Consider the following 13,051-nt stretch of genomic DNA (forward strand, 5'->3'; position numbering starts at 1 on the left):
TATACAGTATAACTTTTCCTTTCCTTTCCTTTCCTTTCCTTTAGGGGAAAATAGTTCATCAGAGTTTAAATATTATGAATTCCTTCTCTCAGAAGGTGAAAATACAATATGTACGCTCTCTGTCCGAAGATGTGCGGTTTTATTACAAGAGATTGAGGAGCAATAAAGAAGATTTAGAACCAGGAAAAAAATCAAAGGTTGGAAAGTTTTTTGTGTATTCATACTAATAAGCAGTTTTTCTTTTAAATGTAACACATTGATAATTTTGCAGTTATTCATAGAATCAAGAATATCAGGGTTGGAAGGGACCTCAGGAAGTCATCTAGTCCAACCCCCTGCTCAAAGCAGGACCAATCGCCAACTAAATCATCCCAGCCAGGGCTTTGTCAAGCCTGACCTTATAAACCTCCTAAGGAAGGAGATTCCACCACCTCCCTAGGTAACTCATTCCAGTGCTTCACCACCCTCCTAGTGAAGAAGTGTTTCCTAATATCCAACCTAAACCTCCCCCACTGCAACTTGAGACCACTGCTCCTTGTTCTGTCATCTGCTACCACTGAGAACAGCCTAGCTCCATCCTCTTTGGAATCCTGTTTCAGGTAGTTGAAAGCAGCTATCAAATCCCCCCCCATTCTTCTCTTCTGCAGAGTAAATAATCCCATTTCCCTCAGCCTCTCCTCATAAATCATGTGTTCTAGTCCCCTAATCATTTTTGTTGCCCTCTGCTGGACTCTCTCCAGTTTTTCCACATCCTTCTTGTAGCATGGGGCCCAAAACTGGACACAGTACTCCAGATGAGGTCTCACCAATGCCATATAGAGGGGGAATGATCACATCCCTCGATCTGCTGGCAGTGCTCCTACTTATACAGCCCAAAATGCCATTAGCCTTCTTGGCAACAAGGGTACACTGACTCATATCCAGCTTCTCATCCACTGTAACCCCTGGGTTCTTTTCTGAAGAACTGCTGCCTAGTCACGTGGTCCCTAGTCTGTAGCAGTGCATGGGATTCGTCCATCCTAAATGCAGGAATTTTTCTCTATTTTAGTCATCAGAGATGCTTGCTTCATTTAATTGTTCTTGTACATTTTGCAGATAGCAAATATTTATTTTGATCCTGGTTTACATTGTGGGAATCACTGTTATGTTGGATTGCCTTTCTTACGTAAATGTAAGTAATTTTCATTTTTGTAATTAAAATCTCATTTTATTCTCCTCCCCCCATAATATTGAAGTGTATAAAAGTATGGTTTTTGTTTTTTAGCTGAACCTAAAGTTCAGCACAGCTTAACGATGCAAGAAGATGCATGGGATTCTGATTGGGATTTGCATGAGAACTTGTTCAGACTGTGGGCAGGAATCAGAGAGAACTCAGGTCATAGGTAAGTGTATATTTGCCCTGTGGCCTGTGAATCACTTGATCCTTTTTGTTTTGTGTTGCATGTTTACAGCATTGAATTCTTGTGTTGCCAGAGAAGGGCAAGGAATAATTGCTAGGTTTGTTCTTCTAAAAGAGTTTGAAGCGGGGGGAAATGACATTTTTCTCAAGGTGCTATGTTTGGCTTATATCAGTGGTCATCAAACTTTTTTTTTCTGAAGACTACTTGAAAATGCAGAGGTTCTTGGTGGGTCACTTAATAATCTTTCCAAATGTTGTTGATACAGTTAGCGAACTATTGTAAAGCACTTCGGATAAAAGCGCTATATTAAAAAAAAGTTAATTATTAATGTTTTTTGTTCTACAAACAAAAGCACACAAGTCATATTTTAATGTCAGTAGTCTTACCTTTCTAATGCGATGAATGTGCCCTCTCTCCCCCTCGATGGCAGCTCCTGAGCTGGGGCTGGGAAGGGGAGGGGTGTCTGTCCCTCTCTCTCCTGCTCCAGCAGCCTCCAAGCTGAAGCTGGGAAGGAGAGTGGGGGAGTCTCCCCCTAGCAGCCACAGCCCTGGAGCTGAGGAGTGTTGCCTCTTTCTCTAGCTGCCGCAGCCCTGCACATCCCAAATTCCCCCTGCCCCCCTCTTCTTTCCCCACTGCTCTTTCACACCTACCCCTTACTCCCCCCAAGGCTACCACCTCACCTTACATGTGCGTCTTCTCCAGGGACCAGGCACCTAATTAGTGGAGTCATGCGTGCACAGCTCCACTAATTAGGTGGGTGGCTGTTCATTCTCTCAGGTGCAGCCGCCCAGGCGTGCACCTTAGAGGAAACTATCCACGGACCACCTGAATGGAGTTCGCAGACCACTGGTGGTCAATGGACCAGAGTTTGAGAACCTCTGGCTTAGGTAGATCAACTAGTGTGAATTTGTAGTTGACTATCTTTCTTTGTAAACTAGAAAGCTAAAGCAAACCCCACCTTACACAGTATTCCTAAAATGTGTGGTATTGCTTGTGCAAAGTAGCTGCTGTGCTCCTGTTTATCTAGTTTATCTCCTTTTGCCACTGTACTGAGATTACTCTATTCACCACTGAAAAATAGAAATCTTTTAGTTTGGTGTAAAGTATTTTGGGATACCTTTTTTGAAAGGTGTTATATGGAGTGTGATGATGACTAAATACATTCAAACTAATGTCTAAGAAGTTAAACTGTTTTGTGGTGCTACTGTGCTTTGTTAAAAGCATCTGCTATATTTCATGCATGAAGTGGCTGCTTTTCAATGGTGGATAATATGTTCAATGTCTCAGAAGGGTATTGTACAGTTTAGTTAATGTTAGCAAAGTGCTTTTGAGATCCTATTTATTGTGATAATATCCATTTTAACTTGGATTTTATTAATGTTCTAGACTTTGTGAAAACACAAAAAGACTTAACATAAGTATTGAAATATTGCAATAGAACTATATCAACAGCATAACAAAAGTGCCTTGCCACATCCCTTGGAAAGCACAACAGTAACTCTTAAAGGAAGGGAAATATGACCCTGTCAGAATTCCCTGATATTATCTACTTTTTGCAGTTTACATTAAAGGTTAAAATATTTGAGGAAGAGGGAAAGCAATACAGGAAAACACATCTCCAAATAGTTACATGATACAATGAATGTGTAAAGCACTCTAAATTCAGTTAAAGAAACAAATAATTGAGAGAAACTTTAAACAAAGAATAGAGCATGCTCGGTCTGAATACTGGACAGACCTGACTGGTACTAAAGCCATGCCAACAGAAGGCCTTGGCTGAAGAGCTTGAGACCTATTGAACCCTGGCTTTTTGTCCATATCTCCAGCGCTCCCACCTGCCTACTGAATCTCTACACCAGCTAGTAAGTTTTATTTGGGTGTTGGGCTACTCTGTCCCTTACTAGGTGAGAATCTCTTTGGCCTGGTCTGACAACTCATTACACTTATCCTTCAGTTCCATTTTCTCCCTAAGCATGTGCTCTGCACCTTTCAGCATGACAGTGGAGCTCAGAAGAGTGAGTGCACTGAGCAACTGGGCCAGAGAAGGGACCATCACTGGGGCAAGAGGAAAACTGAATTAGGGATACAGAAAAATTTAACAGCTTAGTCCAGTTAGACTAGATGGCTAATGCCCTGTCTCAAATGGAATCAAATTGCAACTGCATCGGGGGCAAACATGTATCCTCAGTACTGCCATCCCTAGGCATTCAAGTATCATGACTCCGGCCTCAATAAATCTTGATTTCATTAAATCATGAGGTTTAACATAAATAAATACAGATGCTGCCCACGTTACGCAAACTTGACTTACAGAAATCCAGACTTACGGGAAAAAAATCTGTGTACACTTTTTTTTTTTGCATAATTGTCGGAGATACGTTCCTGACTTAACAAAATTTGACTTATGCAAAGTGTTCCAGAACGGAATGCTTGCATAAGTTGGGGAGCTTCTGTATGAGATTCTTTTCACTTACTTTCTGGATTGGACATTTAGGGTTCACTTAGGTCAGATTGTTAAGATTTTTCTTTGCAGCCACGGGAGTTGGAAACTTTGTGAAAATCTTAACTTTCATTAAAATCACCTGACTCCAGGATCTGGTGCTGAAGAACACCGGATATCCTGAGACTTGTGACAAAATGGTGGGAGTTGGCATTGCTGTAACATGGTTCGCTGTGTGTCCTGTATTTATGACGTAGTTTGTGAAGCTGTATAGCTGGAGCTATGCCATATTGGACCAGCGTTTAAAAACAGCTAATGTTTATAGAAGTAACTTTGCATAGCCACTCATGGGTTTAATGCTGTTTGACCCTGTTCACACTGGACAGCCAAACAGTATTAGAAGGATTCAACAGTAGCTGTTTACTTTATTCCCTTTTTGCACCACTGTAGTCAGAGCCTTAGTCATGGTCTCGCTACCATAAAACACCTTTGTAACAAAAGAGTACTCTGGTAATTGAAGGAGGCATGGGAGGAACAAAACAAGAAAGCATAGAATATTCTGCAAAGGTGTGACAGCACAGACAGCGTGGTTGTGTTGTCCCTTTGTGCTTTCCTTTTCTTATAACTGAAATAGCAGTAAGTTCAGGTAAAGATCAAACGTCTGACAAACGTAAAAATATATTGAAGAGTGGCGCATTCCAAAATAATTATACGTTTTCTAGAGTGCATGGAAAGTTAACAAAATGTTCTTGTTTTTTTAGGCTATCGCCATTCCACTCTCACAAGGTGGATTTTATAACTTTTTTTTTTCTAGATTGAGTGCCATGTTTGAAGTGGACACAGATCTCCAGAAGGATGTAATATTGAAAATCACAGCCAAACTGACCTGGCCATCCATACTCAGTTCACCACGCCATTTAAGTTTCCCACTTACCAATACCAACAGCTCATCAGTAAGTGTGTGTGTGTGTTAATAGGATCATTTTACAGTGACTGAGCATAGTTTGAAATAGGTATTAATATTTGGAAAAGTTCACTATATTCACAATTAATATGAATGTAAATGTTTGTCAAATTGTTGCTTTTGTAATAGGAGGAAGAAATTCTTCTAGAAAACCCAGCGGATGTTCCTGTCTGTGTTCAATTCCTTCCTTTAGCTCTGTATTCCAACCCATCATCTTTTGTAGACAAATTAATAGAGCGGTAAGTATGGTTTGGAATGTTTAATCTCGTCTTGCTTTGATACCAGATGTGCTACTTGCGGTGAGGTGGGGGGAAATCAATGCAGTATTTATCAACAGCAGCTGTGCTGTAGAGAGAATTCAGAGCTTTAGCAGAGTGGAGAAAGGAGAGACCAAGCAAAATAAGAAAAATGAGTGGCTATTTTATCTGTGTAGTCTTCATTCCAGTCATCCTTAATATAAATCCTGGTGCTTTTGGTTAGTGTTGAAATCCGTAAATTATTTGAAATTGTTATAAAGGCCATATTGTCAATTATGTGAATTTCATAAATATCTGTATATCCTATCTCACTGTAATATAGCTGGGTAAGAAGTATATGTTTATATTTTAGGTTTAACTTGAGTAAGTCAACAAATTTCAATTTGAGGACACTAGAATTCCAGGTTTCCAGAAACTCTGTAAGTTATTTCAAAACACTTCCTTCTTTTGTAATGTTTTTACATAGCCACACAAATATTGTATAATAAAAATACAGCCATGGAGTCTTCAAAGTTATGAATGGCATGTGATGTTTGTTGGATATGTTGCAGGAAAATTGCTCTGCAATTTCCATTAAGATTAGTGTGTAATTCAAATTTAATTTTTTTCCCAGTATGTTTATTCTTTTATGTAATTATAGAACTTAAAGATGAAAAATATCTGTTGGCTTATTTTATTCATCCCCTTACCATTATATAAGTGTTCCATACAGTATATTCTTGGATGCTAGTTCTAAATACTCAGGTGGTGGGACATCTGTCACTTCACTTTTCATTCAGAATTTTTTGACAGTCTAAATTTTACTTGTGATCCCCCTAAGCAGATGTTCTCTTTGAATGTATAAATATTTATTCTTTTTCCTCCAATTAGTCAGTTTTTAGCTAAGCTATACCTAGTTACTTATTTCAGGGGTTCTCAACCTTTTTCTTTCTCAGGTCCCCCCAACATGCTATAAAATCTCCATGGCCCACCTGTGCCACAACTGTTTTTCTGCATATAAAAGCCAGCGATGGCATTAGGGAGGAGCAAGCAGGGCAATAGCCCAGGACTCCACACCACAGAGCGCCTCGCAAAGCTAAGGTGCGCAGGCTTCAGCTTCAGCTTCAGCTCTGGATGACAGGGCTCAGGGTCCTGGGCTTCAGCCTCATGCAGTGGGGCTTCGGCTTTCTGCCTTGGACCTCAGCAAGTCTAATGCCAGCCCTGCTTGGCAGGCCCCCTGAAACCTGCTTGTGGCCCCTCAGGGGGCCCGGACCCCTGGTTGAGAACCACTGACTTATTTTACTATCGTCTCATAAGTCAGTGCTTTCTTACAGTAAGATCAAGATCAGGAAAAGGCCACTTGAGAAATTTTTAGAAATATTAGATTTGTGACCTCCTTTTACATTGGTAATACTTAGCCCGTCTACCTCAAAATGTGTTCTGAAGATTTAGTAATTGTAGAGCACTTTGAAGATGGGAAGCACTACATGATTGCGAAGTAATAATATTAGTGTTAGAGGTGCACATGAACAACCCCCTGAATACCCTGTCCTCTGAGGGTTTTAGGGACCCAGATGAGTGTTTTGTAGCTCAGATTGCTTGTGGTGAATAATCCAGTTGCACTGCTTTGAACTTGGCAATAAATATAGGATTTTTTTGTGCTGTAGATCTCTTGTTTTTCTGTTAAAGGCTATGATAGCTTAAAAATTAAAAATAAGTGTTGCATATCAACTGGTGGCAGAATAGCAGCTGCAACCTGTTCTTTTTGCCTGATCAAACTCTCATTGTCTTAAGACTATTTGGGGCACTTCCAGTTCATGGTGGACACTCTTGTGAATAAATGTTTGTGTGTTTTGTTTTTTAAAAGAAAACCTTTTTTTTCTGTTACCCTTTAAGTCTAATAGAGAATTAGAAGAATTTAACTAGGCTACTTAAGTATTTAAACAACTTCATCAGGAAGCATGTTTTGATATAAGAATTTTTTAGAAAATATAGTTTGTATGTACTCAGTGGAATCTATGCAAAACTCCCTAATTTTTAAAAGCGGTTTTTATTTTTCATTGTCTTAAGGTTCAGCCATTGCAGAGCACTACAGGATTTGCAGAGGGTCTGTCTCAACATTTGGTTTTAAACATAGTTTTAAAGCCTGGAGAGCGAAAATCTGTCAAAGTAAAATTTACTCCAGTTCTTAATAAGACTGTTTCATCATTAATTATCATCAGGTATGGTAGGTTTCTGAATTAGGTTTGAGTTAATTAGGTACTTATTTATGTGTAGGTTACACATTTGACCACTTGTGACCAATAAATTGTCCCATTGTTTCAAGATTAATTGTGGAATCTCCAGGTTTGAAATGATGGGTTTAGTTTGTATACATAACCTTATGATTTATAGTGGTCAAAGGCATTCAGTTCATATCTTCAAATATTCATGTATTGCCAATATGTTTTCTATATTAAGATGTTTAGATTCTTTTCAAGTTCATCTATACCAGGGGTCAGTCAACCTATGGCATGCGTGCGAAAGATGGCACGCATGCCAATTTTTAATGGCATGCGGCTGCCTGCTGGGACTCCGCGTGCCATTAAAAATCCTGCCGACACAGCAAGCCGCGGGGTCCGCGGTCCCAGGCCGGAGCGCTGGCCTGAGCACAGCTAGCCGCCAGCCCCTCCGCTGCCTCCTCCCAGAGCCCTGTCGCCATGCACGCAGCGCTCTAAGGGGCGGGGCAGAGCAGGGCTGCGCACGCGGCGGCAGCAGGGCTCCGGATGAGCGGGGAGCCTCATGGTAAGGGGGCCAGGCGGGGGCAGTCAAGGTACAGGGAGCAGAGTGGGATCCTGGGGGGGTGGTTAGGGGTGGGGTCTCTGGAGGGGCAGTCAGGGACCAGGAGGGGCGGTTGGATGGGGCATGGGAGTCCTGGGGTCTGTTTGGGGGGTGGATAGGGGGCAGGGCAGTCAGGGGACAGGGAGCAAGGAGGGTCCTGGGGTAGCAGTTAGGGTGGGGGGGGTCTCTGGAGGGGATGGTCAGGGGACAAGGAGCTGGGGGGGGTTGGATGAGTTGGGAGTTCTGGGGGTCCTGTCAAGAGGCAGGGGTGTGGAGAGGAGTTGGGGCAGGCAGGAGGGGGGATGGATGGGTCCAGAGTTCTGGGGGGTCCTGTCAGGGGGTGGGGAGCAGTCGGATGGGGCATAGGAGTCCAGGGGGTCTGTCTGGGTGTGGGGGTGTGGATAAGGGTTGGGGCAGTCAGGGGACAGGCACGGGGTAGGATCCTAGGGGGGCAGTCAGGGGACAAGGGACAGGGAGGCTTAGATAGGGGGTGGGGTCCCAGGAGGGGGTAGTCGGGACAAGGAGCAGTGGGGGGTTCGGGGTTCTGGGCGGGGGGCAGTCACCCAGCCCTCTGCCCTGACTCCTGACCCCCCACACACACACCCTAGGCCCCTGCCCTGAGCTCTCTACCACTCGGCCCTCTGACTCCTTCACCCCCCCCATGACCCCAGCCCTGACTCTGGCACTCCCACACATACCCAGCCCCCCTACTCTGACACTTGCACCCCCTCACATGCTCCCAGCCCTCTGCCCTGACTCTTGCACCCTCCACATCGCCACCCCCATCCTGAGCACCAAACAGGAGTCACATTCCCACCTGTACCCCTCACACCAAATGGGAACTGCCAAGGTAAGTGCCCCCACACCCAAAACTCCTGCCCCAACCCTGAGCCTCCTCCTTCATTCTAGCTCCTGGCCAGACCCTTCACCCCCAGGCCTGTGCTCAGTGCACTCCCACACTCAGCTCAGTGCAGAGAGAGGAAGAGAATGGGCCAGAACCAGGGAGAAGTTATGTATGTGGGTAGGGCCAGGACCCCAGACCGGCAGCAGGCTGAGCTGGTCGAGCAGCCGGGATCCCGGCTGGCAGGCACCGGAGGATGGAACCCCTGAGCAGCAATGGGCTGAGCTACTCAGCCCACAGCCGGTCTGGGGTCCCGGGTACCAGCCCCACACAGCCCGCTGCCGGTCTGGGGTTCTGGCTGCCAGACCCTTCCCAGCTGGGGTCCCAGCTGCAGGGCCCACTCAGCCCACTGCCGACCGAGGTGAACAGAACCCCAGACCAGCAGTAGGCTGAGCGGGCTGGTGATGTAAGATCAACATTTTAATTTAATTTTAAATGGCGCTTCTTAAACATTTTGAAAACCTTGTTTGTTTTACAATACAACACTAGTTTAGTTATATATAGACTTGTAGAGAGAGACCTGCTAAAAAAACATTAACATGTATTACCGGCTCACGAAACCTTAAATTAGAGTGAATAAATGAAGACTCGGCACACCACTTCTGAAAGGTTGCTGACCCCTGTTCTATACTTTTTGTATTGAAAGTAGGGACTTGTCAAACATTATTTTCCCTAAAATATTCTCGCTGTGAGAAGTCGAGAGTTTAAATAAGTATGTTTACTGTTTGAAAGAAGCATGTAGGAAATTTGCAGTTCTAAGTGTTAATGATAAAATTTTATAACTAAATCATGAGTTTCTTCACTAAAGCTTAGTATGCTTTGTGTTGGTTACTGCAGCCCCTAACCTGCAAACACTTATTATGCATAGGAATTGTGAGTGAGATTACTCATACACATAAAACTGTTCTAGGATTGGGAGGTAATGTAATATAGTTTGTGAACATGTTTGAGAGAGCAGTGGAGGGCATATTTATTTTGCTAAAAGTTTCTTCTTTCCCCTGTTCTCTTTATACAGAAATAATTTGACTGTAATAGATGCTATAATGGTACAAGGCCAAGGAACAACTGAAAGCCTGAGGGTTGCAGGCAAGCCTCCAGGTCCAGGAAGTTCATTACGTTTTAAGATCACTGAATCATCATTAAAAGACTGTTCAGAAAGTGAGTATTCTATGAAGACCTATTACACTGAACAGAAAATCTCATGACATCTGATGTACACAACTACGAATATCTGCAGTAACTAGAAAATACCACTTTCCTGTTTTATAACGCTAGATGAAATGAATCTCTACAAATATATAAAATGTGTGAACTTGTGGCTGATGTACCTTGACAAATACTGTGTTTCAATATACAAGCAATATTTCTGAGCAAAATTTTTTATTTTCATAGTGTCTTGAGCATTTTGCCATTGTAAACAGATTGATTAAGAAATGTAAACATACAGATAAAGGTCTGTCCAATGTTACTTTCGTTTAAAGTGATGGATACTAGAGGCTATATAACCTCAATTTTTTAAGAGAAAAAGAGTGAAGACAGACAAAAGTAACAGAAAACCCACTACAATGGCCCTGAATCTCTCAATCGGAGAATAGGTGAACCAAGGCAGCAACCAGCCCTCTGTCTTCCTGAATCCTTTAGCAGCCCTCCACGCGAACAATTTGTATAGGGGGCAGGGAAGGGAGAGGGTAGAGGAATTGGGGCTGAAGAACTAGTCAAGAAGATTTGTCCCTCAGCCTTTGGCAGAGATCCATAGTATTTCTTGATGGATGGTCATACAAACCCTTCTCCATCGAGTGATGTGTAGAAAAATCAGTTGAAGTTCAAAACTCAGATCCTACCTCTAAACATGCCTCACATTGGTTTTCCACTAGCAGTGTAAATTCTTAAAAGGCGATATTCCTCTTAATGATGCTGACTTCGATGTCTTTGATGTCATCCATGAGCTTTATTTTTCAGGATAGAAAAGAATTTAGTGTTAGTATGTGTAGTATTATCTGTACTCTATCTGAAAGTAATGTTTACAACATTCAGTTAAATGCTGCTAGTACAGGAACTGTGTACAAAAGCAAAGTAGACACAGTGAACAATAGTTTACACCACTACACAGATGGGGGGCGGGTTATAAGCAATATTAGTCTCAATAGATTAGCTTTCTCCAGGTTTTTTGTGAGAGAATAGAACGCTCTGGAATTAGACAAAAACTATTCTACCTGATAGACATCTGACACTGCTTGCAGAGACCTCTGTTTTAACATCTTGTCCAAAGGTCAGCACTTCGACCACTCACCACTTCTCTGATGCATGTATTTCCCAGTATCTCTGTTGGGCTTAAAGTGAGGATGGTACTAACAGAACTTTGCAAGCATTTTTTGTAGATAATGAATTTACTGCACTACAGTGGCTTAACACAGTCCTAATTGCTTTGTTCTATATCTTTTTAGAAATGAAATTAAAAGAACCAAATTTCACACTGAAAAGAACATTCAAAGTGGAGAACACAGGACAGCTTCAGATTAATGTGAAGTCCATGGAAATCAGTGGATATACATGTGAAGGATATGGATTTAAAGTTGTTAACTGTCAAGAGTTTGCACTAAGTGCCAATGCCTCTAAAGACATTGTCATATTGTAAGTACATTGTTGAAGAGTGAGGCCATTTTCCTCATGTACATCATTTGAGAATACTCTTGCATTAGAAAATGTATGTACAGAGCTTTACTCAGTAAGAAATTGGTGTTGATTAAATCCTTTTTTTTCATTTAAACTTTGAGTTGCTTAATTTTCTTCTGTACGAACAAAAATTGTGAAACTTCCTTTCCTTTCTAAAAGTGGAACAAACTGTTTGTTTGTAAGAACCTATTAAAGAGATTTCACAGCTGAATACAGTGTTGTATTTACTGGTCATAAAACAGTTTGTTGTAAACTTGGAACTGTATAAACAGATGGATATTAAGACAACTTCATTCAGGATATCGTAGAATATAGACATAGACGAACATATCCTTTTGGTTAATTGCAGTGTGTACTGAAAAGGATCCCTCTGTGTATTATGAGTGCCCCTATCATAATGTACAGCATTTTAACCCTGCAGGCTTTGTGTATGCTGCACTGACTGAAATTGTAGTGGGTGTTTTAATCAAGAATTGGCTACAGAAAGGACCTTTCTGCTCCAAAAATGATCTTTGGGCCCTGGTTGTATTTAATCCCTCTTTTGTATACTAACTGATTAGCGTTTACTAAAAATTCATAGAATTTAAGACTGTAAAGGAGCACTCTAATTAACTAGTCTGGCCTGCTACATGACACAGGCCATAGGATTTCCCATTAATACCTGCATCAAGCTCAACAATTAGTGATGAAACTACAGCATAGCTTTCTAGAAAGATATTCAGTCTTGACTTGAAGATGAAGTGACAAAGTTTCCACTTTTCTCGGTAATCTGTTTCATTGCTTAATTACTGTCACTCTTAAATTTTGCGTTTTTTGCATAATTTTAGTTTGATTTTTTTTCTTAATGAAAAAAATGGGTCCAAATTTAATTCCAACCATTGTATCTAGTTGGCTTCATCTGCTAGATAAACCTACCCTCTGGTATTGGCTTAATTCTAGGCCTTCTCTCTTACAGAATACATTCTTTCTATGTATGTACTTAGAGACTGATTTCATTGTCTCTTAAGTTACTAGAATTATATCCATAGGTACTATTTGGCTAAGGTGTCTGGGAGACTAGTGATCATCTTACTGATTCAGTCAGTTTCAGCAAACCTCCTCAAATTACAGCCACTGCAGTCGCTATTATCTTTTTAAAATACGAAAAGAATGAATAATGCAAATTATTTAGAACTTAAAACTGTCTTACTGGTTTTAGTCTTAAAATATGGACAGGTGTAACAATCTGCATTTACTTTTTCAGGTTTACACCAGATTTCACTGCTTCCAGAGTCATTCGTGAACTGAAGTTCATTACAGCAGGAGGTTCTGAATTTATATTTGTGTTGAATGCATCTCTTCCATATCATATGTTAGCAACATGTGCAGAAGCCCTGCCCAGACCCAGCTGGGAGCTGGCACTGTACATAATCATCTCAGGAATAATGAGGTATGAGTTGCTTGTACCTGCATAATGTACATGGAGTTGTCGGAGTTTGAATACAAAATACAAAGGGTAGATGCTTTGATTTTAGTATAATTTAGGATACATTTTGTATACAGTGCAATTGATAATTGATGTAAAATGTATTATGGTAAGGTGAAGTTAAGAACAAACAGGTGCAAACTACTGTGGAT

General features: G+C 41.5%; 1 protein-coding gene across 1 annotated transcript in view; it reads left to right on the forward strand.

Moving 5' to 3' along the window:
* The window catches only part of TMEM131 (transmembrane protein 131), a 179,229-nt gene that overhangs the window by 131,441 nt on the left and 34,737 nt on the right, over positions 1 to 13,051 (forward strand). Inside the window, 10 exon segments of the mRNA XM_075060989.1 lie at positions 45 to 197; positions 1,096 to 1,171; positions 1,265 to 1,382; positions 4,655 to 4,793; positions 4,934 to 5,043; positions 5,414 to 5,480; positions 7,111 to 7,262; positions 9,777 to 9,919; positions 11,206 to 11,392; positions 12,678 to 12,863. Of these exon segments, the coding sequence (XP_074917090.1) occupies positions 45 to 197; positions 1,096 to 1,171; positions 1,265 to 1,382; positions 4,655 to 4,793; positions 4,934 to 5,043; positions 5,414 to 5,480; positions 7,111 to 7,262; positions 9,777 to 9,919; positions 11,206 to 11,392; positions 12,678 to 12,863 (1,331 nt within the window).

Source organism: Chelonoidis abingdonii, chromosome 1 (genome assembly GCF_003597395.2).
Source record: "Chelonoidis abingdonii isolate Lonesome George chromosome 1, CheloAbing_2.0, whole genome shotgun sequence".
In the NCBI taxonomy this organism is placed as follows: domain Eukaryota; kingdom Metazoa; phylum Chordata; order Testudines; family Testudinidae; genus Chelonoidis; species Chelonoidis abingdonii.